This window comes from Meriones unguiculatus, chromosome 10 (assembly GCF_030254825.1).
Source record: "Meriones unguiculatus strain TT.TT164.6M chromosome 10, Bangor_MerUng_6.1, whole genome shotgun sequence".
Taxonomy (NCBI): Eukaryota; Metazoa; Chordata; class Mammalia; order Rodentia; family Muridae; genus Meriones; species Meriones unguiculatus.
Genome location: NC_083358.1, coordinates 36,748,529 through 36,773,763, shown reverse-complemented (window position 1 = coordinate 36,773,763; position 25,235 = coordinate 36,748,529). Strand labels below are relative to the sequence as shown.

Sequence of the window (25,235 nt, the reverse complement as noted above, 5' to 3'; positions counted from 1 at the left end):
TTGAGTCTCTATTTTCTTTGCTTGTTGCTGATCCATTCCTGTTCAGCATTCAAAAGTTTCTGGTTGATTCTGCTCCTCACTCAGTAAAATTGATGACTTTTAATACAACCTGGCTAGAAAAGTTTTGGGTTTTTTTTTTCTCTGATTTACTTACTTTGTTTTCAACAGATGGACACTCCTCCCCTCTCTCCCTATCCATTTATAAGAACAGGCTCTCCTCGCCGAATACAGCTATCTCAAAATCATCCTATTTACATTTCCCCACATAAAAATGAAGCAATGCTTTCTCCTCGAGAGACTATTTTTTACTACTTCAGCAACAGCCCATCTAAGGTAAGACTACATAAATGGCTTTAGCTAACTCTAAAATGCTTTAGTATTCTAGGAATAGTTTCTGCTCAGCAGAAGCACTTCCTGGAGCAGTGGCAACTGCCAGGCAACAGAAGGCAGTAAGTCACAAGGGGAAAAGCCCAGGGTGAACTGGTTTGAGTTTTGAGGACATCAGGGTTGGAAATAAAAGAGGAACTAACTCAATTTTTCTTGCCTCCTTTTCTATCTGTACATTTTAGACACCGGGTTTTCTTCATTAGTAAAACTTTATTTTCCTACTTTTCTTCAGAATAGAAACTTTGGGCCCTTAAACTAGTTACCAAGTTCTGTTTCTGCAACAGACAGTATCTCTGTCTTTTGGACTCTGTTTAAGGGAAAATGGAGAGCTCAGTGTTAGACATAAGCGGTAGCATCTGTCTCAGCCTGGGAGCAGAGAAACGAGGCTTAATGGTGGAGAGCATATAATTCCTGAGATACGGAAGTGCATCCAAGAAACAGACAAGAGGAAGAAAGTAATATCCTTAAGGCAAAGGCTATCTTATTGGGAGTAATGTAGACAGACTTAGATGGGGACAGATGGAGCTATGACAAGCCAAATGCCCTCTTGAGTGGCACACATGTGTATGCCCTTTTGACTGGGTTGTGCTTGGGGAACCATGCAGCACAGGGCAGGGTTGGGACTCAGTGTGGCACCCACATTGATGACATTGGACGTTACACATTGGATTTGGCTTGTTGTGGCTCTTTGGTGACTGAGCCATCTCCCTAGCCCTCTTACCTTTTTGATTTCTTTACCCCTTCACACCATACCTTTTTGGTATATATTTGGTTAAAACTGCAAGTTTTATAGGAAATACTGTCACAATATAAGGGATCTCATCCCACTGCAATTGCTGTCAGTCATCTGCTGTCACTCTGTTTGTAGGTTTCTAAAATAATCCCACTAAGACCATCTGAAATTACATGTAAAAACTTCCGTAGCTGTTTCAAATGTGAACACACAGTTTAAAGGATGTCAGTCCTGCTGGATGGTGGCGGCACACACCTTTATTCCTAGCACTCTGAGTTTGAGGCCAGCCTGGTCTACAGAGGGAGTTCCAGGATGGCAATCCAAATGTCTAGTAGTTAAGGAATTAAAAAAAAAAAAAAAGTACGTATGTGGCCCCAAAGGTGCTGTATTATATTAGCACATGATTCTGTGTGGGTAATCTCTGAAGACATGACAGTGAGACTAGTTATAAAAGACTGCCCATGATTCTACTTAAATGAGATGCCCCCAGTGAGCAGATACACCAAAGCAGAAGGCAGGTTAGTGGTTGCCTGGGGAAGGAAGCATTTCTGTTAGTGGGAAAGATTTCTTTGAGAGCAGTAAGGTTGAATGTGGGAGTTGGTTGTACCACGTGGATAGCACTGGAGTCACACACTTTTTAAATGGTGAAATATACAGTATGTAAATTATAGCTCAGTAAAGTTGTTGTAAAGAAAATGTTCAAAACACCATGCTAGCCAAGTACAAATAGAACGGAGTAGCTATGGAACAAGGAAATTGGACTTCAGAGCAATTAGTATATGACCAAGAGATTTGTTTCCTGGGCTGGAAATACAGCTCAGTGATAAAGCATTTGCCTCGCATGTATGAAGCTCTATGCTGAATTGTGAGAAATGTGAGATAAGAGAGAAAAGAAAGAAAAAATAAATCCAGGGTTGAGAATTCAACATAACTGATAGAATAATAAATAGGCAAAGAAAATAAATATATAAAAAATGGGAGCATGGCATGGCGGATTGGGAAGGGATGAAGGAGGGGGCTACAGTTGGGATACAAAGTGAATAAACTGTAATTAATAAAAAATTAATTAAAAAATAACAACAACAAAAAAGATGGGAACATAATCCAACAGCATTAACTGCATGTGGACATTTTCACAGATGCAGACCACACTCTAGACTGAACTATCTTATCCATGCTAGGCAGCTGCTCATCCACGGAACTACGTCCCCACATTTTTAGTAAATTAAAGGATTCAAATAATGCATTTTTTTTTTCCTGGCCATAATGGCAATGAACCAGAAACTACTACTAACAAGAATGCTATCTGAAAATCTCCAAGGTTTTGGAAGCTAAATATCAGATTTCTGGGGGTCAAAAAGGAGATCACAAGAGAAACTGAAAGCATTTGATATTGATGAGCATCTACAATGTTAAAATTCCAGGTGTCTCAGTCACTGTTGTGTTGCTGTGAAGAAGCACCATGACCAAGGCAATCTTACAAAGGAAAGCATTTAATTGTGGGTCTGTTATCATGGTAGGGAGCGTGGTGTCACATAGGCAGACCTGGTGCTAGAAAAGTACCTGAGAGTTCTACACCTTGATCTGTAGGCAGACTCTGGGTTTGGTATTGGCTTTTGAAACCTTCAGTGACACACTTCCTCCAGCAAGGCCACACCTCCAAGTCCTTTCAAATAGTGCCACTCACTGGTGACCAAGCATTGAAATCTATGAGCTTATGGGGGCCATTCTCATTCAAACCACCACTGTAGGCTACAGCTGAAATAGTGCTAACAGGTAAATGTTACATCACTCAACATTTCTAAATGCCACACTACCAATACACACTGAAAGTTAGCTTGAGGGTCAAGGAGTAACTCTCATGCCGATAACATGGTGGTGCAGGAAGAAATGGACAGACTCTGTGACAGAACTACATCACTAAGAAGTAACCTTAGCTGCCCTTCCAGGGCACCCCAGTTCAGTTCCCAGCAACCACAAGGTGGCTGACAACTGTCTATAATGGGATCTGATGCCCTCTTCTGTCACACAGGCATACATGGAAAGAGAGCACTCATATGTTTAAAATACATGAATAAATAAATAGTAAATATAATACCGAGCCTCAGGTGCTCCGTACTGATTTTCTTGTTTGCTTTTAGATTTTATGTGTATGAGTATTTTGTGTATATTTATGTATATTCCCCATACGTGTGCCTACGGAAGTCTGAGGAGGGCATCAGGTCCCTAGAATTGGAGGTGAAGATGGTTGTGAGTTACCATGTGGGTGCTGGGAATCAAACCCAGGTCCTCTGTAAGAGTAACAGTGCTCCTAACCTTGAGCCATCTCTTCAGCCCCTTTATTTGGTTTTGAAATAGGATCTCATATGCTGTAGTCCAGGCGGACCTTAAGTTCCTGCCATTTTCCTGACTCGGCCTCCTTAAGTGCTGATATTACAAACAGGGCTACCATACCAGTCTTAAGTTTTTAGTTTAAAAAACTCCTCAAATAAACTGTAGCTACAGAAAACTTTGTTGGTGAATTATACAAGATATTAAAGAAATAATGTCAGTTCTATATTAAACTCTTCAAAAAATGTAAAGATTTTTTTTTTGTAATTTAATAAAAACATCTTTGGAAGAAAGAATTTGATGAAAATTTGCTGATATAACATCATGGCTAACAGTGAGAACCTGAATGCCTCCCTCTGGTATTCACTCTCTCTTCCATTCATCTTTGCCAAGTAGATTTTGCCATATATAAGGCAAAATAAAGAATCCATGTATGGACTGTGTATAGAAAAACCACAAAGAAGTATGAAAGTTACTTGAAGTAGTAAGACTGGGAAGGTTATACACTTCAGAGGAAAAAAATATTTATACTTCTAGTGAAAAACAAAAAGTAAAAACATTCTTAAGCAACATAATAGCATTAAATTTTAAATAAAGATGTTTTTAAACTACAAAATCTTGTTGGAAGAAATTAAAGCTTGAGAAAATGGGAAATGTAATATTCTTGAATTAGAAAACAAAGAATCTTTTTTTTTTCCAATTCATCTATAAATTCAACCTACCCAGTCAAAATCACAGCAGAATTATTTATCTAACAAACAGAATCAAATGATCCAAAAATTTGTACAAACAGGCAAGGAACTGAATAACACAACTTTGGAAAAGTTGGAGGGCTCACCCCATCTCTTTCTCAGGCTTACAGTAATGTTGCTACAAGTGCAGATGAGAGTTCGGTACAACACACTGAAGCAGACCATGTGCACATGGTGAGCCGATTCTTTCACAAAGGTGCCATGGCAGCTTGTGAAAACTCATGCCAACAGGTGGTGCCAAAGTGAGGGTCAATCTATGTGCTGTAATGATCATAAACTCACATGCATGTCTTGTGCCACATGTAAAGATTAATGCAGCAAAATCACAGCTATAAATATAAAGCCTAAAATTGAAAACTTGTAGAAGAAAACAGTCTTGGTGAGCATGTGTTGTAGACAGATTTCTCAGATACAACATAAAAGTTCCAATCCATAAAATAAGTTGTGATTCATCAAAATCAAGAATTTGTTCTCTTTAAAACAGTGTTAGAGGGACTGGGGAGATGGCTCAGATGTTAAGAGCACTGACTGCTCTTCCAGAGGATCTGGGTTCAATTCCCAGCACCAACATGGCAGGTCACAACTGTCTATAACTTCAAGATTTGACAGCCTCACACAGAAATACATACAGGTAAAACACCAATATACATAAAATTAAAAATAAAACAAGAAACCAGTGTTAGAATGAACAAAGATGCTATGGGTTGGGAAACAAACAAACAAACAAAAAACACTGAGACATCCCATTTCTGGTGAAGGATTTACATGTCCACAGTACATAAAGGATGCAAAATCGGGCAACAAACACCAGGTATACATTGCCCCTGGCAATGCTGTGGGGCAACTAGAACCTATACTGCTGGAGGGACCACAGAGTGCAATAGTCATATTGGAACACACTTTGGCAAGTTCTTTTAAAGTTGGGCCTGTAGCAATCATAATTCTTACATATTTAGTGAAGTGGAAATTTATGTTCATTCAAAAACATGAATGTTTACAGTAACTATTCCCAGTCATCAGAAAATTTAAAACAACCAAAACTTCCTTGATCTGATTAATGGATAAAGAAACCTGCATTTCAGTAAATTATTACTTCAATAGTAATTTTTTAAAAACCCAGCAACTCAGGAAGCTAAGTAGAATGTTAAGTTTGAGACCAGGCCAGCCTGGCCATCATGGAAATGTCCTATCTCAAACCCCACCAAACTTTGAACCCCAAAGCCTACCAATCACTAAATCAAGCCAAAACTACTGATAAGCTCAATAGCATCACTGGATTCAGTGCATTCATTACGTACGTGAAATGTACTAAGATTAGTTGTCTATTTATCACAGCACTCCAGAGAAGACTACCTCTTCACTGAGCAGGAACTCAGTGAGCATCTATCTGGGCTTCATGGAAACATGAGAGAAATTTGGAAAAAGGGAAATGCATTATGTTTTTATTAACCTTAATAACCTTAAGTAACACCTGAGATTGTCCTTTGTCCACACATGCACTTGCATGCAGAAACACACATTAAGATTTGATGAAGAAAGATTTGTCATTATATCTCAACAGAGACAACTGAAACCACAAAGCAAGCACTATGGATCTATAGCCCAAATAAGTATTCACAGTCCAAAGAGGAAAGAAAACTGTTTATCAGAGTGTCCCTGTAAGAGCTTATCCATGGAGTGTTACAGCCTGTTGGACAAAATTACAGTATAGCTTATAGTATTAAGAAACTAGGAAAAAATAACCAGTGGGGGGTTAGCTATGGAAAATATACTCTGAAATACTATGGAGATATTAAAGAGATGAGGTGAAGCTACATATGCTGACATCCGTACACAGAGTCCTAAAATACACCATCTTAAAAAAACATTACTCCCTAATGCATATTTCTAGGAGTAAGAGCAGTCCTAGAAAAAGGGCAGAGGATACACACAGACTAGCCAGATTTTTATAGTGGAGTAATAGCAGGTATCCCTAGGGACTGGGTGAAAATAAACAGATGTGGAATAGGCTGGTGACATGGCTTTAGCAGGAACCGCATGGTGGAAGGAGGAAACTATAGTAATCCACACAGATACTATGAGTAATGAAGAGGCTAAGTATATTCCCTATGGCGTTCTAGGATGAGACTATGAGGGTCAGAAAGATGATTCCAGAGGGTAAAGGCACTTGCCTCACACATTGGTGACCTCAAATCAGTATCAGGACCCCACGTAAAAGTAGGAACGAACTCCATAGCTGTCATCTGACCTCTACATGTACAACTTGGTGGCAATTCCCCCTCTGGCAAATGTTAAGATTTGAATGTTTGAACTGTGAAAAAAATATCAGGGAAGTGAAATATATAGAAAATACCATGTGCTGAATGTACATAATAGAATCACCTACAGAACTGTGCTGTGTGTTATGGTATCTGTGTACACTGAAGAGTAACCTGATTTATAATTTATTTAATCAACTTACATAGTCAGTGAGCAAGATAATGAATACTGAGATAAACTGGAGACTCAGAGACAGCAAATATGGTCTAGACTTCTTTTAAGAAGGCCAAGCAAGAGGAGAAAGGATCAAAGAAATCTTATGGTAGTTAAACTTTTGAAAATACATTTGCTATCAAAAAAAGCATTGATGATTTAATTGAAAATTTCAGAAGTTTATTTCAAAGTAAAGAATTGAAATGATGGACTAGAGTGTAGCTCAGTGGTAGTGTTTACCTGGCATGCAGTAGGCCCTGGTTTAATCCCCAGAACCACGAAAAGTAAAAAAAAAAAAAAAAAGTAATGAATTATGTCTAAGATATACTATTCTTTTGTTTCATGTAGCCCAGGCTGGCTTCAGATTTGCTGTGTAGTTGAAGATGGCCTTGAATTTGTAATCCTTCCAATTCCAACTCTGGAGTGCTGTTACTCCAGGTGTGCCACTACGCCTTCTATGCAGTGCTGGGAATTAAACATTCTACCAATTGAGCGATAGCCCTAGCCCTAGGATATGCATTTTAAAATCTGGGGAATGAGAAGTGTCTAGAATTGTCCAAGCAGGGTGATGTGAGGATTTACTATTCCTATTTATCTACCACTCTAAAATTCCTTAAACTATGTGGAAGTTAAGATTCTCAATAACTTGTTTGTTCTTTCAAGACAGGGCTTCTCTGTGTAGCCCTCACTGTCTTAGAACTTGCTCTGTAGACCAGGCTGGCCTTGAACTCAGAGACCCACCTGTCTCTGCTTTCCAAGTGCTGCCATTAAAGGTATGTGTCACCACTGCCCCCTCAATATCCCTCTGAAATAAGAAATGTGAATAAAAATTCTAGCTAAAAAGGCACCCAAAGAAAATGGTATCTGAGCAGACTTTGGGGCCCTGGGAAACAATGCTGATGATGTATTTCTTTACTGGGCTGCTCACTGAAGCTACTCTAACATGAGAAATAATTTTACTAACTTCTTGGTTCTCTCAAGGAAAGCATATAACCAGTGCCTCCAGAAACCACTGACATTAATACCTGTAATGAATGCCTTGAGGAACTAAAGCATATTTCTCTAGTGAAATTGTGATTGAGAAGGACTGCTCGAAAAAGTGGCTCACGCATATTATTCTAGCTACTGGGGACACAGAGGCAGGAAAATAACACGGTCAAGTTGTCCTGCTTGGGCTACAGAGTTCAAAGCTAGTCTGGCTAACTTGGCCAAGACTGTCTGAAAATGGAAAAGAAACTTGCCATAGTGGCTCACACTTTTTATTCCAGCATGCATGAGGCTGATGTAGGAGTCATGCATTGACACTGAGGCCAGCCTGGGCTACAGTGACACACTGTCTCAAAACAAGAAAGGGAAGGGAGACTGGCAGCCTGAGACAAGCTCTTGCTATATAACTCCAGCTGACCTGGGCCTCAATGTATAGCTAGGTTGACTTTGAACCTACAGCAATCCTCTTGCCAAGTAGCGAGACCATAGGAGCGAGCCACTGAACTTCCAAGTCACACTATGTTTTTTTTGGCTTGTATGTGGAACTGTCAAGATGGCTCAGAGGGAGACGGCACTTGCCATCAAAGCCCCACATCAAGGACTGACTCCAGAGTTGTCCTCTGACCCCCACACATAAACCTGCATGCATGCAGGCACACACACTCAGAGCCCCACACCGTGCGCACATAAGAATCTCAAAGTAGACGTGTGATGAACCATGGCATAACTGTGACACTACAGAACTATCAATCACAAGGTGCTGAACATGTGTATCACAGATATTTGTATCACAATCACAAGGAAGTTTGTTTAGAATGGAAATGCTCTGCCCCACTCAAAGTCATCAGTGTCCTGGCAGAATCTGCTCAGGGTTTTCTTTCTGTAAAGGTGTTCAAATGCTTAAACTTCTGAATAATTTGAAACTCTTTAACTTAAAAATGAATAATGTGCTTTTTTAAAAGCAAACAAAAAAACCCAATGTCCTTTATTAGCATGTTAAAGTTTTTGTAACTATCTTTTTCCCTCCATAGAGACTGAGAGAAATTAACAGTATGATTCGGACAGGAGAGACTCCAACTAAAAAGAGAGGGATTCTCTTGGAGGATGGAAGTGAATCACCTGCAAAAAGAATTTGCCCAGAAAACCACTGTGCTCTGTTACGTCGTCTCCAAGATGTAGCTAATGACCGAGGTGCACGCTGAGGTCAGTCTCCAGTATGGAAACTGTCTTCGCATGTACTGCTTAGCAGGAGTGCTTAACGCGTGCAGGATTATGGGACCTTGTTCCTTAATCCAGCAACTGATTAGGGCCTGGGAGAAAAGGGAAGCGTCTCTGACCGGTGTGGCAGTACATGCCTGCTAACCCTGCACCAAGAGGTAGAGGGTAAGAGGACCAGGAGTTTAAGGCCAACCTGAGCTACATGGCAGTCTGAGGCCAACTTGGACTACAAGTAACCCCGACTCAACTTCCACCCAACCCTCCCAAAAGAAAAACCCAGAATGGACATTTTGGTGAGAAATTAGACTTATTCCAGTATCCTTAGGCTACTTTTTAGTCGTCCCAGTTGCCTCTCCCCTACTACTTAGTGCTTACCTTCAACACTGCTCAGAATCCAAACCTGAATTTTTTTTTTTTTTTTAACTCTGGTAAACTTTTACAACCAACTCAGAAAGCAAATCTTTAGAGGCCTTTGTAGATATGCTCCAGTAGAGGAACTGATTTTAATTCATTCCCGCTTTTATAGGGTTAGGTCCAACCATGTGTTTTAGGACAAAAACACCTGAGACGTTTACATTCATGAAACAACAGATGGGACAGCCCAGACCTGGAAGTCTCCACGCACTTGCCCAAGGCTCCTGCTTGCTTGAAGCACTATCCCTTCCCCAGTAGCTATAGTACAGTGAGAAAGTCGTGCAATGTCTGAACCTGTGTAATCGGTGGCACTTTAGGGCTGGAAATGCAAGGCGTTGTGACCCAGCAAATTTTGCTGTATATTTATGATGGTATGATGGCACTTTCTATGGTGTGGACTTTAGTAGGTACAATACTTCCAGGCTAAACAACAGCCAAGATTTTCTTTAATGCTTTTCTCAAAGGACTGTTGATGCAGCTACATGTTCTGGGCACATGTAAAACTTTCCAGTTTGTGGTAGTGGCATTACATAGAGATCATCTAAAAAGATTTTTAAATCAAGTTGAATTGAGGAAATTTGAAAAATTACTTCCTTTTGGAGGAAGTTATCCAAAGGAAAGTATCTTTGAGGGTGTTCCTGGAAGTTAAAAAAAATAGGTTGGAGAATTTAGGTTTTTATTAGTACATAGTACCAGTATACAAATTAGAAAATTATTTAACAGCTGTTGATTATCTACACATCTTTATTAATCATTACTGTCCAGTTGTTTTTAAGTTGGATTAATAATCCTAAGGAGAAAATTCAATTGTAAATTGGATCATTATAAACAGTTACTAGGTAACGTCATACTGCTCTAAAGAAAACTAGCTGAAAACCAACCCCCTGCACTGTCCACTAGAGCAGTGCTGTGCAAAGTACTCACACATCTGCTTGGTACCGCTACTGTACTTTTATAGGAAAATATGTGTATTTTTCAATAAAGCACTTACAAATTAGTCTCTGTTTAGTTATATTGAAAAAGAGCATTACTTTCCTGCATAAATGACAATCATTTATTGGTTTATTTCATCTCTACTAACACATCAGTCATTCACCATTTAAATACCTGACTTCATTAGAAACCGTTTGAACACTTTTTCTTCCTCCTGCCATAAAAATACAGTAATTTGCCTTAAAAAAAAAAAAAAAAAAAAAAAAAAGAACAAGCATCCTGGTTCTGCCTACTTTCCTAACGCTTCTGAGATAGACATTTACAGCAAGTCAGCAGGCGGAAGCCGGAAAGCCAGTCTTCTACTTGAAAGTGCTGCACTCTGGAGTCTGTGCTCTACGCCCTTCTTCATGGCCTAACCTATGTACAGCTGAAGCCACCAACTGCAGACTATTCCACTGTACTCATTTCCCTCTGCTCTGTTAGATTCAGTAAACACAACTTACCTCTACCATATTCAGAAAAATACTCAAGCCTCAAGGTCCCCAATAATTTGGAGTACTGACCTAGATCCAGCCTGACACTTCAGACAGAAGTAACACATTACTCAACAAGGGCTCCGTAACCTGCTGTTAGAACCTACGCATACACAACACTGAGCCAGTCACTGTTCACGCGGTTTACTCTTCAGGCAGTCCTTTGCCAGAGTCCAGCAGGAAAGTGCATGGTGCGCCACAGCCACCATCTCTTAGGTTGCTACTGTTTTTTCTTCTTTACTGAAAGGCTGTACTGAGCCAGGCTTTACCCATGACAGGCCAGCAACATGAACACTTTTACTGTGCTGTTCATCAGGCTTCTTCTAGGCACAATCAAAAACAAACATTAAAAAAAAAGGACTGATGAGGAGCAAGTTCAGAATCACACTGACTAGTTTCCCCAAGTGTTAGCTACATGTAACAGTGGCTTCCAGTACAGACAATTAAGAAACCAGGATAGCCATTTCAAAAATAGTTATGTACTTACTTTCTGAGTCAGCATCTTCTCTCTGGCCTCATCATGTACAGAAGGGTTCCATGGAGAAAAGCTTGAAGGGCAGAAAATATTAAAAATAGTTCATGACTTTCTAAATGTGTATAGCATTCATTTTTCAATAAGTAAGACAATTCTAATAAAACTTGAGGAAAAAATATTTTAGAGTTTCTCTGTAGCCCTGTCTGTACTGGAACTCAACTCTGTAGACCAGGCTGGCCTTTGAACCAGGCCTGCCTCTGCCTCCCGAATGCAGGGACTAAAGGCATGTGCCTCCATCCCACACCCCTGGCTAAAGAGCAATCTTTAATCAGTTGCTAGCATGTCCATTGATACTATCTAAAAGTGTTTTTCATCTGATAATTACCTCTTATAAACAAACATTCCTGTAAAAGTCATTACCCAGCCCCGCACCCCCCCCCCAAAAAAAAACATTATTTAAAGATGAAAAAAACAAAGCAGAGTGAAACCAAGTAACTGCTTTGGATTACCAAGGCTAAAGTACAGAGGCCAAGCGGTCTGTCAGTGGAGCCCCAAGCAGCACCACAGTATGCTTCCCAGCGATACCAACGTCCACCCACGCTATAGTGCCCTCCATTCTTTCACGTTCTCTCCACCTAACTGTCAAGGTAGAAGGGTGGATCTAATTCAGTACTCCAAGTATCTTCCTGATGTGTTAGAGGTGAGCAATGATTAACAGCAGAGAGAAGTGAGTTTGGCTCTACGTATGTTTGGCCATGAAGAAGTGTGTAGAGAGCAGATCACATACACTGCTTTCTGAAAACTCCTCACATGGAAAAATGAAAGAGCACTTGTCAGATGCCCAGGAAACCAAAGATACTAAATATCTCGTTACTGATAGTACGTAAGCCACACCAAGCTTTCAGTTTGAGGCCAAGAACACAAGTGGCATTAAGAGCTGAGCTGCAGGATATGAAAAGGTCCAGGCTAACATTCCATATGTTCCTCTAAAGCTTTATTCTGAGGTCATGTGGAAATAAAAAGGACTAAGTGACAAGCCACTTACCTAATTGCATAGGGGTCTTCTATCTTCGGTTGGTCAAACAAACGAGCAGTACATACTTTAACACTGTCAACCACTTTACTTTTAAAAAGTTGAATGTCCTTTTCATACCTGTGTTAAAAGTTTTTAAAATTTACCAATTTATTTTAAATAACAAATTGATGTTAAAAAAATAGTAAATAAGTTTATCCTACGTAACAAACGTCACATACAGTACTGCAGCCTCTGGGTTTAGGGGGCTTGTTGTGTCGATCTTGTAGAAGACTCTCCTTGCATACATCAACACCTGCCATATATGATTATGGTTCCGCCTGCAGGGAAACAGGGTGATTGCTACAGCTTGTTCCTGACAGCTCTGCTACTACCAGAAACACTGACACACTAACCTCCACTTTGCGAATGCTCTCTTCACATCCAGTTCACCTGAGGTGGGATCGACTAGCGGGTGAAAGACGGGAATATCAAACAGCAAGCGCTATATGTAGAGAGAGACACTTCAGTGGGAGTGATGTCATGCTGCTACTCAGATCAGGCCCACAAAGGACCCTTAACTAACCATTTTCCTTTTAAAAAACAAACAAACAACAAATAGTTTTGCAGTGGGGAGATGCTGCTTTCCTCCCCTGCGGCATGGCCATCACCCCGTCATATGATGATTGGGGCAGCATGGGTTCCAACCTCACCCACACACCCTGAGAGGGAAAAGGGTGAAGCTGCAGGCAGGGTAACATGGCCAGAGGTAAAAGTGCCATCCCTGTCAGCTTGGGAGACATACATCTGAGGAGATGGGTCATTACAAGGTTATGGTCCGGATAAGTATTAGGAAATCTGCAAGCCTTGTTTTCCCCTCAGTGAATGAGGCTCTGCGTGGGCTCAACTGTAGACCTACTTACTGGACAGTCGCCATCTGGATAGTTATCAGGAATGTACACCGTAAACTTGAATACGCCATCCTGATACAGCCCGTGTCGTATAAATATTACTCCAAACCACACTGCAGGAGAACACAAACGCGCTCAAGTCCCATCTGTGTCGGCAAAGTCCCACCCCATGCCGTAAACGAAGGTGGAATCTACATCTCACCTAATGCTGAGCGGTAAGATGGCTGTACATAGACGCCCGGCAGCTTCTGCTTCACTACCAATGTGCTACAACAAGAGCAGTGTGATAATCAGCTCACAGATGCCAGTGACACCTACGTCAGGCCACCCCACGTTTTCTGAGATAAGACGTCACCATCCAGGGGCAGATGGTACCCAAACTACACAAAATCATTCTAGTCTCACACCTGAGTGTCTCCTAGATCACACCCACCTCATACTTCCAAACCAGCCCCCAGAGAAACTTGAGTCAATACACGGTCCCAGATTCAGAAAGCCAAACAGCGACAAAAGAATCAAGTCTCTGCAACTCTCAGAAACAGATACATTTGGACAGTAAAGCTGAGGTGAGTGAGCGATGTGGCGGGCCCCCACATTTAGTCCCAGCACTTGGGGCACAGAAGGTGGATCTCTCCGAGTCAAGACCACATAATGAGACCCTGTCTCAAACAAAAACACCACAATAAAACTGAGATAAATGTATTTGTAAAATTATTGATTTTATCATTATAAATTAGGAAGCTCAGAGATTCAAGTTTATTTTTTACTATTAAAAACGTGGTGTTTGCCTTTGAGGCTTTAGCATACTACATTTGTACTATGAAATTAAAAGCAAACTGTTGCAGTTGCAATCACAGGTACTAAATAAGAGTTCAGGGCTGCCAAAGCTAAGCCGTCCTTGTGAGTGGCCTCTCTGGGTCACATGGCAAGGCAGACTTTAGGTGTACACGCTGCTTGAGGAGGCGGCCATCACTTGAGCTTCCAAACACCATACACTCAGATTCTTTGGGCCTTGCTAGAGAAGATGCATGCTGGCAAGGCAAGACACAATTGTCATGGCAGAAAGATGCTACTGTTACCAGCAGCCATTTCGCTTGGTCCCTGAAGCTGCAGTTATGAGTTACAATCTAACACTGAAAAGGACAGTGCTGACCAAGACACTCTAAACACATTTACCTGCAAATCCTGAAATGTATGGAGAAATAGTTTATGGAGCTTTTAAAAAGATTTTATTATTTATTTTATTTTTTGAGACAGGATTTTTCTGTGTAGCCCTGGCTGTCTCGGAACTTGCTCTGTAGACCAGGCTGGCCTCGAACTCAAGTATTTACCTGCCTCAGCCTCCTGAATGCTGGGACTAAAAGCCTGCACCATCACACCTGGCAAGATTTATCTTTATGTGAGCATTTTGCCTACCATGTATGTAAATGTACCATGTGAGTCCCTCATCCCCAAAGGGGCCAGAAAGGGGCATCAGATCCTTTCGAACTGTAGTAACAAATGGCTGTAAGCTTCCAACCATGTGGGTTCTGGGAACTGAACTCCAGTTCTCTGAAAGTATCAAGTGCTCTTAGCTACGGAGCCATCTCTCCAGCACCTGGGACCTTGTTTATTACCTACTAAGTTACTTATGTACCCCCAGGCTGACCTTGAATGCATGATAGATCTTACTGCAACCATTACAGGAAGATCCATTACCTTTGCAAGTCCCTGAGATTTAGTTAACAGAAGCATGGCTAGCAGACAGAGCTACCCACAGAGAAGGCAGTTTGTGTTTAACACACAGCCAACTTTCAGCCACCACAATAGGAGCCTGTCACCTCACTGCTCAGTCTCAAAACACAAGGCATCCATTATAAAGTTGAAGACCGTTGCTACACTACACTGGGCCTCATTCCCTCTGACCACTGCAGCATCAGTACCCTCGGCAGGGTGATCAAGATGCTTTGAAAATAACTGACCTAGAGGGAAACTTAAAGATTACAGAAGTTAAGATTCACCAGGCTTGCTGTCCCTTTGACAAATGGTCCCAAACTTCATGGTCCTTGAATCCCATGTCTGGGTCAAGCAGTGTGCCATCACTACTGGCAGGCTGCAGCACCCAGTCCCTGCTCTTCTTAGCTTCAGTGCAAGGGTGGGCTCGGGAAAACCTCTCACTTCTGATAAGGACCTCTGAGGGTAAATCTTCTAACAAAAGACCTTCCAACATACAGAACAACAATACAAAATTACAAGTACTCTCCTGAGGGCTGGCCAAGATGGCTCAGTGAGTAATGCACCTGCCACCGAGCATGACACCTGAGTTCAATCCCTGGGACCCACATGCTACAAGGAGAAAAGTAACTACGAGATGTTCTCTGACCTGTGCCATGGATCACCCCACCCTGACACACACACACACACACACACACACACAAATAAAATGAAATTTAAAGAACAATTTTAAGCACTCTTGAGTTTTCCAAGTCAGTGTTTCTAATTCCTTCACCTGCTGACAGTAGCTTCCTGATCCTTTCCTACTGGTATTCCTCCTGTCTGTCAGGGTGTTTCCTAAACCGTGAGAGCCAAACTCCCCAATAGGTGTGCCCACTTGCTAAAGAAACCCCCTCCAGTGAAATGCTTCACAGAAAGGAAGACTGAAATTGAGGTCCCTAATCCACGGTATATTCTCCAAAGTCCCACCTTCCTTCCTGTCCTCCAATGTGGAGCAAGCTGGGGACACACCTGAACTTTAAGATTTATCAGGAGTCTATCAGGAGACATGATTTCAGTCTTGACTTTCAGGCATACCATTCATAACTGACCAGGCACCCGTGAAGGACTCACAATTCTGCAAGAAGCGAATATTCCAGGTAGAAGGGTCCGTAAGAAGCGTGGGTGCCATTTGTTGACTGTGCTGCTGGGGCAGGAGATGTAGGCTTTGTTATGGGCAGAGCATTTTTGGGAATAGAAGGCAGTTGCTTTTTTGGTGCAGTTCGTGGAGGGCTGGTTTTCACATCCCCTGCTAATGTCTTCTCTTCACCTTCAGCTCGCTGTTCAGGAGGAAATTGTGAGAACATTTATGGCAACTCTGAAAACAGAGCACACTGTTACTCCATCCTAGCTTCTACGCTAGAGTTACTCTTTACACAGAAATTCTCACGCCATGATTAAGATGCTTTCAAATCCCTTGAGAAGGCAGGTCACAGAAGGAGCAAACAAGGCTGAAGCAGGCCTGAAGCAGTCAGGATCTCATTAGCTGCATCCCATAAGAATAGTGCAGTCAAGCCTTTCACAAGCAAGTGAAGCACGAAAGCCATTAACAAGATCAGAGATACCTCACATACATGCAGATACCGTAGAAAAGTGGGGCTGTGGGGTCAGAATTAGTAGGATGGATAACTGAAATTAGTAGCCCCCTGATGTGAGCACTGGGACAGGAACAGGCAATGAAGCTATTACCTCACTTGCTTAGGTCTCACTCGATCCTACTATATATATTTCCACACTTGCATCACCAGCACACACTGCTATCCTTAATCAAAGAGCTCAAAATGACCAGAAAACTAGCATCTCACTAGTGCTTCCCAACCCTGACTACAACAAAAGCTATTTAATTTGTTATATAAATAACACTGTATTATGTGTATAACCACTGTATTTGTTATATAAAATACTCTGTATTATGTGCATAGGTAATATACCATTGACCTACAGGTGGAATGGAGCTTTTAAATTACTGCTTGTATATTTTAAGCTTTCCTAAGAAGAAAATGTCCTTTTTCAAAAGATTCTGTCATTACATTACTTATTTGGGGGTACATGTGTGCCATAACACACATATAGAGGTCAGAGGACAAACTCAGACTTAGCAACCAGTGCCTTTGTCCACTGAACCATTTTGCCAGCCCACATATTTGTGTATTTGTGTGTACATACACACACACACACACAAACATACACACATGTATATACAAATAATTTTAAAACTGCATGATGGCTCCCACTTATAATCTCAATACTCAGTAGGCTAAGGCAAGAAGATTGCTGTTTGAGGCAACCTAGACTACAGAACACCAGGCTATCCTGGGTTATAGAGCAATCTCCAAAAAATAAAGACATTTTAAATTATTTCTCCCAACTCTTTGTTGACTTGAATAAAACTTCTGTAAAAACAGAATCCTGAAATTTCATCAGAGAAATGTTCAAAACATGTCACAAATCTCATCATGCATACATACAATCTAACTGAAATAATCTCAGCATAGTGATCGTAAGACCTTCTGCTGATGTGAACTCTCAGCCTGAGAAAGTCACCTTAATGGACAAAGTGATTCCTCAAAAATCAAACCAGGTAATTTTCTGCTAGAGGTTACACGTGGCTTTGAGATAGCCTGAAGCCTCCCTTTCTATCAGAGCTGCTGTGTTACTATACCTACTTTGCGCACTGAGCCTGTAGACATGCTCCGCAAAGGGTTCATAACGCGCACGTCAAACAAAGAACTTCAGTGCCGTGTCATCAAACTCTTCTGTCCTCAGCATTCACGCTGCCTTGAAACAAATGGGAAAATGCAAACATACCAACACCAACAGTTAAGACAGCGCCTGGCACCCTGGGCACACATCATGCCAAGCAGTCCACAGACGAAGAGGCCTGGGAATGTCATCAGAGAGCTCTAAGAACAATCCCTTCTCCACACCCCTCCACTGCAGGCTCCAGTTCTTACAACCAAAGTGTGTACCATAGCCAAGCATGCCATGGCCAGTCCTTGGGAGGCTGAGGCAAGAGGCTGCAGAGTTTGAGGCTTGTTTGGATTGTATAGTGATGCCCACTGATACACACAAATGCAAACAAAATCATCATCTGTGTACCAGGTTCCTGGTCAGCATTTAGAATAGTTAAGGACAAGATTCAGCTTTATCTTACAACATAGCCATCGCTCCTATGATCAGTATCTAGGCACCTGACTAATGGGAAAACTATATTCAGCACGCACTCTAACCACCTACGCACAAGCTCTCTCACTGTTCCCAAGTTAAGGTGAGTGACTAGGAATGTCCTGAATGAGTTGACCAAGTAGAAAACTAATAGCCAACAAGATAAGAAAAAACATTCAGCCTACAATAGTGGCACACGCCTTTAATCCCACCAAAGGCAAAGGCAAAGACAGGTAGATCTCTTGAGTTTGAGGCCAGCCTGTTCTACAGAGTGAGTTTCAGGACAGCCAGGCTACACAGAAAACTCCTGTCTCGGGGAAAACAACAACAAGCATGAGAGGCCAAGTAACCTATGTCAGGATTCAGGGGGTAGAGTTCTAGCCCTACTACCCTAAGAAACTGCCCTTTAAAAAAAAACAAAACAAAAAACAGAAACCAAACCAAACATCATCATCAACAATAACAAACAACAACAAACCGGGTCTCACTATGTGGTCCAGATTGGTCAGGAATTCACAACATAGCCCAGGCTGGCCCCAAACTCCCAATCTTTCTGCCTCTGCCTTAAGTACTCAGAGTATAGGTTACAGGTATTCCTAGCAAAAGGACTGCTGTTTAAAAATATGGGAATTCTGCAGCATTGGTCACTGAGGAATTGCAAATGTGTAAACTCAGAGAGGGTTCAAAGGAGACATTTCATGAATCTTATCCTTGAAGCTTCAGGTAGTGGATAAGAAAGCAGGGTTCAAGGATCACAAGGTCAGTGGTCACTTAGTAAATATACAAAGACACAAAGGAAAAAGTAGCCAGCCGAGCTGTAAGACTGTCTCCCAAGGCTCTGCTCTGTTTTCGTATGGCTCCTTATCTGAATTGATAGCTGTATCCCTGAAAAGCTAAAGGTAAAAAGGGTCAAAAATTAGCAACATTTTCTCAAATTCCTAAGAAGCAATGCTGTACCCAAATGTCTCTGATGAGCAGTGATTTGTTCACTCTGGAATGCCTACAGCATCTATGGGTGGGTACCAGCTCTACCAACCCAGCCAGTGCCTATAACTGCTGTTGTGCTTTCCAGGAGACAGTGTCACCCAGTAATTAAATCAGAGGACAGGGATCCCACTTCTCTCAGTAACCTGCTGACTTGCAGCCAGTTAAAAAGACTTTGCAAACCTACTTTTAAAGGTGGCTGACACAACAGGGCATCAAAAATGGGGGAGGGAAATGTTCCTGTTTGGTTCAAATGAAAACCACGTTGTTTCTTCAGGACTAAGACTCCACTGTCTAGACACACCTGTTTTATCGGGGTTCTCCCGATATGGGGAGATGTGGTGTTTCCTACTTGTAAATAAATATACATCCATTAGGTACCTTTCAAGTCTGTGTCTTTTGCCTTTAAAAATTCAGTACATCGCCCCCAGTTCCTCCAAAGGTACCGTAAGCCACCCCATCGCAGAGATATTCTTTAACTTAATGGTTCCACCAGTGGTAACACAAGCACAAGAAACTGTGGTTCAGAAGCTACAGTTTGCTAGACGAGCAATCCACCACAGGCATAGCATGGAATCGTCCAATAGTTCTGACAGATACAAGGAAAACAGGCTCCCAGTCCTTGTTCTCAGAAAACATCCCTTGACTCTAAGAATAAAAAAATGATTTCGTGCCTTTACACCGCACAACCGAGCGAAGGGGGCATCTTCACCTATATATGATGATGTACATGACGATCGGTACAGCGCAGAGGGCAAATAAGACCTGGCTACCGTCGTTCCTCCTCTGTGACATAGAGCTCACATAGGCACTAATGTATCACCCCAAAGCCGGGTTCACGAAGTCCCACGTTATGAGGCCACCAGAAGGGACGGAGGAAAAAAGTAAACAGCTCCAGCCTCGGACAGCCGGGCCGGGCAGCTAGCTGGGCCGGGCACCGTCGCCCGGGGCACAAACCCGTCTCGGAGCACGTAGAGAATCTGGACAAACCTGTCCCGAGGTGATGCAAGTCTGGTGCCGGGCCCTAGCCTAGAAGCTAGCTGGAGGCCGGCTGGGCCCGCGAGTCTGCAGCCAAGGGCCTGGGGCTTCGCGACAGCCCCGGACCCGGCGCGGGCCGCCCGAGGGGGCGCCACCGACCCGGTCTCCCTTTTCCTCCCCGGCCGGGGCGGCCGCGCAGCAGGTGCCCGGAGCGCACAGGTGCGGCCCCGCCCCCGTGTCCCCGCGCGGCCGCCGTCGCCCTAGTCCCCAGCGCCCCGCAGAGAACCGAACGCCGGGCCGCGCACCCCAACCCCTCAGCCCTGACGGCCCTGTAGCCACCGGCCGAGAGGCGGGACGCTTACCTGGACGCCCTCGCTGCGGAGCTCTGGCGGCCGAGCGCCACCGCGGGCCGACAGCATCTCCGGCCGTAGCGCAGCCCGGCCCCTGCCGCTCCTCTCCCGCAGTGCCCCGCCCCGCCCTGCCCTCAGCGGGACACGCCCTGGACACGCCCCCAGCCTGGGCGCTTCCGCTCCGACGCCAGTGACGAGTGGCTCTCTCGCCGTCCATCAAGGACGTGCTTCCGGGAGGTGCTGCGGGTCGGCGCTCCGTCCTGCCAATCAAGTCAGCGCCCCTCGGGTGGGGCCGCGCTCGTCCCTCCCCTTACGTAACTGCGCCCTGGGCGAGCTGTCAATCAAAGAAGCTTCAACCCCTGGGGAGACTGGGGCGGAAACAAACAGGCACCCAGCCGCCATTGGACGTGGCATGTGCCAGTCACCATGGAGACTCGCCCAGAGGTTTATGCGCCTGCCACTGGAGCTTGTCTCTGGCAGTGATTGCTGCTAGCTCCAGTCTCCGCAGGGCGCTGCCTGACTGACGGTGCAAGTTGGGGACTCTAAGCCAGTGGCTGGAATGAGAGGGCTGCCAGCTCCCTGGAGGGACAGATGTAGACCTAGTAAAGTTGATGTTACAGGATTCATTAATAAATTTACTTAGAAGACAACAAGTCACACAGAGTAGAATTTAGCTAAGGCGGTGCTTCTTCTAAAATAACTGCAAGATAATGCAGTACACTAATCAGGCTTGTTAGAAATAAGTCTATAAATGTTTGTTCCTGAGGAGTGATCTGCAGCTAGTCTCCATTCCCATAACCCAAAGAGGCAACGCTGACCTGCAACCAGCCATTGATACCCATTTGCCCTGTCAGAGAGGGTGTCTCTAACAAGCAGGTCAAGGGGGGCAGGGCAGGGAGACAAACATCCTTAAGTCCTGGCCTGACATAAAGCCTGTTTTCTTCTGGAGAGAAGCATAACTTTTTCAGGTAGGCAAGATGGCCCTGGGTAACAACTATTAGAAAAGAGCAACACTGCTGTGCTTAACAATAGTTCTGGCCAGGCAGTAGCGGCACAGGACTTTGATCCCAGCACTCGGGAGGCAGGGACAGGTGGACCTTCCAGGACAGCCAGGGCTGCACAGAGGAGCATGTTCCTTTCACTCCTTTCAGCCACAGTAAACCATCTCCTCCACCATACCAGAAACAGTGATGTCTTTTTCCTTTTAATGTCTTTTTTTCATTCAGGAGGCAGGTTCCTCTTTGGGCGTTAGCCAGAGCCGGAAGCACACTATTATTGAACCGATTTTCTGTGTTTTTCTAGGGTATACAGAGTGGATTTCCACTGGAGGGCATATTTCTCTGCTTCGGGCCCTGCAGCCATTCCTGCAGCTCTGCTCTAGCTAGCAACAGGAGCCTCTTCACCAACCTGTGAGGGCAACTTGGGAAACCAGGGAACTGCAATGTCACAGAGGTCTCCCACACAGAAGCCAGAGGCCCTCTCTTGTGGCTCTCACTTTAACCTGAACACACTTGTGACCTTTTCCTGCTCAAATGCCTGCCACTGGGAACATTTCATGCTCAATAAAACCCAAACCGCCCTGGCTTTCAAGACTCCCTTTGCCAGCCTCCCTCTTTCTGGTCCAGCCCAATTCTGTGACAGCCGCCATTGGCCTTAACTACTCCAAGCCTCCTAGTGGGACAGCTCTCTGATCCACAAAGCACTGAACAGTCCTGGCTACCCCACATTCCTAGACACCCCACTGGGTGCCTCACACTTGGGAGAGGATTTCTCTGAGTAGTTTCCTTCTTCCATTTTGGTTGCCTCTGAATTTTTCGTAAGTGACTTACTAAGTGGCAGGAAGCCAAGCTCCTGATGGTGATTCCAAAGATTGGTTCTGAAATCTAACTTCCTTCCCAAGCTGAAAACAGCCCTGGGCAGCTTCTTCTAGGCCAGTTTGGATACATTTAGGCATGTTCCAGCCCCATTAGTACTGGTCTTAAAATAAGAGGAAGGAGGGCTAGAAGTCCTTCCCTCCGGCCACAGAAAATCTCCTTTCCAACGTCTTTGGCCCTGTTTCTCCCAGGGTCACCATCCTCTGCTGAGGCTGCCTCTCATTTCTGGCTCCTCCAGTTCACTGTTCAGTGACTCACAAACATTCCTCCGGGTAGATCTCTCCCCTGGGTTTGTTTCACATAAGCACCCACCCGCTCACCTCACATTGGATACCCAGACAGGTGATTCCAGGGCCGAGGAAGCATGATTGTTGGGCTCTCTTGTTTTCTCACACCCAGCCTTGAGCCAGGATGGAGTAGGCATGCAAAGCCAAACAACCACCACCTCCCCATCCTTCACACAGCAAGGGTTTGTTCTCACATTCTGAGGTGGGCATGAAGGAGTGGCACTGAGCTTTTCTTGGTGTGACTGTTGGTGAAATGGCTGCATCCAGGAGGCTCCCAAAGTCTAGCCAGGGACTAAGCTAACACAGTTATGGGCACAGTCATTTACCTTGTTTCCCTGGACTTTAGGGAGAGGAGACGCACATGCCATTGGAGTTCAAAACATATCACTTTCTGTAGAGAGCAGACGAAGGGGCACGGGAAGCCAGCAGGAGACAATGGCGTGAGTTTAATGACAGAGATGGAGAACTGAATGAGTTCCAGAGTATGTAAGGAAAAGTGAGCCATGGAGTAGATATAGGAGCTACAAAAGGAGGCTGCATGGGGTGATGGTCAGGATGTTTGGACTGAGTTACTGGTCAGAGCCCTCAGAGAAATGAGAAATGGAGCAGGTTTGGTGGGGAGGCTGGGGGAAGGGTTAGAAGTTTGGGGGCGGGGGGAAGCAATGAAGTTATCATTTATTTACTCCTTTGTCGCTAACACAGTCTTGCTTTTGTTGAGGAGCTCAGGCCTTGTGAAATTTCCAATTGGTTTCCGACTAGGGAAAGCTCAGACTTTTGGTGGGGGTTGAGTCTGGCCCAGCTGTCCCCAGGCTCAGCACAGAGCGCTCTTCTCATACCTGGAGGTACTCTGCCAACCACAGGAGGGGGCACTGCACTTCATTCTCCCTTCCCTCCCAGCACAGTTTGTTGCAGTGCGGTGTGCTGTTCTTCCGGAGATGCCATGACCAGTGTCCAACTCTCACGTTAATCAGAAAGCTCTGTGAGGGAGGAAGCATGATTGTTGGGCTCTCTTGTTTTCTCACACCCAGCCTTGAGCCAGGATGGAGTAGGGATGCAAAGACTACAAAAAGGGGGAAAAAGCGACTAAAGCAAGTTTGTACACTCCTCCCTGCACCTAAAGTGGCTTGAAACGGTTTGTCCTTCTGAAATTCAGGAGGAAATTGATTTCCAATGAGACTGCGTCCAGAGATGAGGCACCCTTCATCTCTGTGCAGATGAGTGCAGTTCTTATGAGACTCCATCTGTCACTGTGATAGCGGCTTGTGGTTGTCAGCAGAGGACTCTTGGTTAGGTGATTTGAAGCAGGAAGACCCTCCCTAAGTCTGGGTCACATTTTTTCAGAGAACAGGGCATGGAAGATGAAAACTGCTTTTTGCCTGCTCCCCGTCGCTCTTGGTGGCAAGCCAGCCTTGCTTTTCTGCTGAGACACACAGCCTCCCTCATGGGCTGAACAACCACTGGGTTCAGATAGTTAGGTGAATATATATACATACATACATACATACATACATATATATGTGTGTGTTTACCTATATGTATTTTTGTAATATATACACTATATTTACAAATATACACACATATGTATATATTGCTGGGAATGTACACACGCATCTATGAATATATATTCATCCTATCAGTTCTGTTCCTTTACAGTCACCACAATGATGTATTGTTACAAAGTGTGGCTGGCCACCTATCATATGTCTTCTGTCCTTTCCTGGTTGTCCCTCTGCCATGAAATAAAGCCGCACCAGCCCTCACCAGATGCCAACATCCCACTCTTGGATTTCAGCCTAAGGAATCATGGATGAAAAAATCTTCTGCTCTTTATAAATCGCCCAGTCTCAGTTATTGCATTATTTTAACAGAAAGCAAACTAAGACAGAGGTCCCTAAGAAAAGGACAGTAAGCACAGATGTGCATGACTGTCACTGAAAACACGGATCAAGAGTTTGAGGTCAGCCTATGCTACATATTATCTCAAAAAAAAAAAAAAAAAAAAAAAAAAACAAAGCCAGGATGGCTTATTAAAAGAGCAACGGATGAGGGTGCAGCCTCAAAGGACATTTTATGGTTATAGAGCAGGGATTCTAAACCTGTGGGTGGAGACCCCTTTGTGGACCGAAGGAGCCTTTCACTGTGTACAGGGGACACATCTTGCATACCAGATAGCTACATTATGATTCATAACAGTAGCAAAAATTATGGTCATGAAGTGGCAATGAAAATAATTTTATGGTTGGAGGTCACCACAACATGAGGAGCCATATTAAAGAGTCACAGAATCAGGAAGGTTGAGAACCACTGCTATAAAGAACCAAGCCTAGAAAACAATCCATCAGAGACTTTACCTATGGCACCAATTAGGGCGAATCATTACCTTGACTAGTCTAGAGTCACCTGGGTTACAGCCTGCTGGGAGTGCCTGTGGAGGAGTATATGTTGATCACATTAACTGAGGTGAGCTTACTTGGTCACTGTGGGTGACACCACTCCCTGACTAGAATCCTGGACTATAAAAATGGAGAAAGAAGGCTGAGCAGAAGCAAGTGTTCATTGCTCATCTGACGGGAAGCTCCGCTTGCCGTTCCTGCTGCCTTGGCTTCCCTGCCATGGTGGATAGAACCAAAACAAGCCCTCCCTTACACTGAGTCACTGTTGCTGGACATTTACCACAGCAAAGGACA

The 25,235-nt window shown here is 43.8% G+C and overlaps 2 protein-coding genes across 6 annotated transcripts in view; one reads left to right on the top strand and one right to left on the bottom strand.

Annotated features, from left to right (window-relative positions):
• The window catches only part of Rbl2 (RB transcriptional corepressor like 2), a 52,156-nt gene extending 41,865 nt beyond the window's left edge, over positions 1-10,291 (top strand). For both annotated transcript variants that reach the window (XM_060392231.1, XM_021636283.2), the window contains 2 exons: positions 169-333; positions 8,694-10,291. In XM_060392231.1, coding sequence (XP_060248214.1) covers positions 169-333; positions 8,694-8,864 — 336 coding nt within the window. In that variant the 3' untranslated portion in view covers positions 8,865-10,291. The remainder of the gene's footprint in view (positions 1-168; positions 334-8,693) is intronic.
• On the bottom strand, positions 9,954-20,541 carry Aktip (AKT interacting protein). Of its 4 annotated transcripts, none has more exons than XM_021636284.2 (10): positions 20,400-20,541; positions 17,577-17,688; positions 15,985-16,190; positions 13,361-13,425; positions 13,171-13,271; positions 12,664-12,752; positions 12,490-12,588; positions 12,281-12,388; positions 11,248-11,308; positions 9,954-11,083 (listed from the first exon to the last, which is right to left on the bottom strand). In XM_021636284.2, exons 2-10 carry the CDS (start codon positions 17,616-17,618, stop codon positions 10,973-10,975), a joined length of 882 nt encoding a protein of 293 aa, XP_021491959.1. In that variant the 5' UTR covers positions 17,619-17,688; positions 20,400-20,541; the 3' UTR covers positions 9,954-10,972. The 4 variants fall into 4 exon arrangements, with proteins under 4 accessions (XP_021491959.1, XP_021491962.1, XP_021491960.1 ...); XM_021636287.2 differs by having other exon boundaries at positions 9,954-11,080; XM_021636285.2 differs by having other exon boundaries at positions 17,577-17,684; positions 20,400-20,529.
• Positions 20,542-25,235: the final 4,694 nt, after the last annotated feature.

Excerpts from the sequence above, each read along its gene's own strand:
- Aktip (XM_021636284.2), bottom strand. The coding sequence starts at position 17,618 with ATGAACCCTTTGCGGAGCATGTCTACAGGCTCAGTGCGCAAA. Across the intron at positions 12,589-12,663 it reads AGAGCATTCGCAAAGTGGAG|GCGGAACCATAATCATATAT; the intron begins GTTAGTGTGTCA and ends GTTTCCCTGCAG. Across the intron at positions 11,309-12,280 it reads GAAGACCCCTATGCAATTAG|CTTTTCTCCATGGAACCCTT; the intron begins GTAAGTGGCTTG and ends CTGCCCTTCAAG.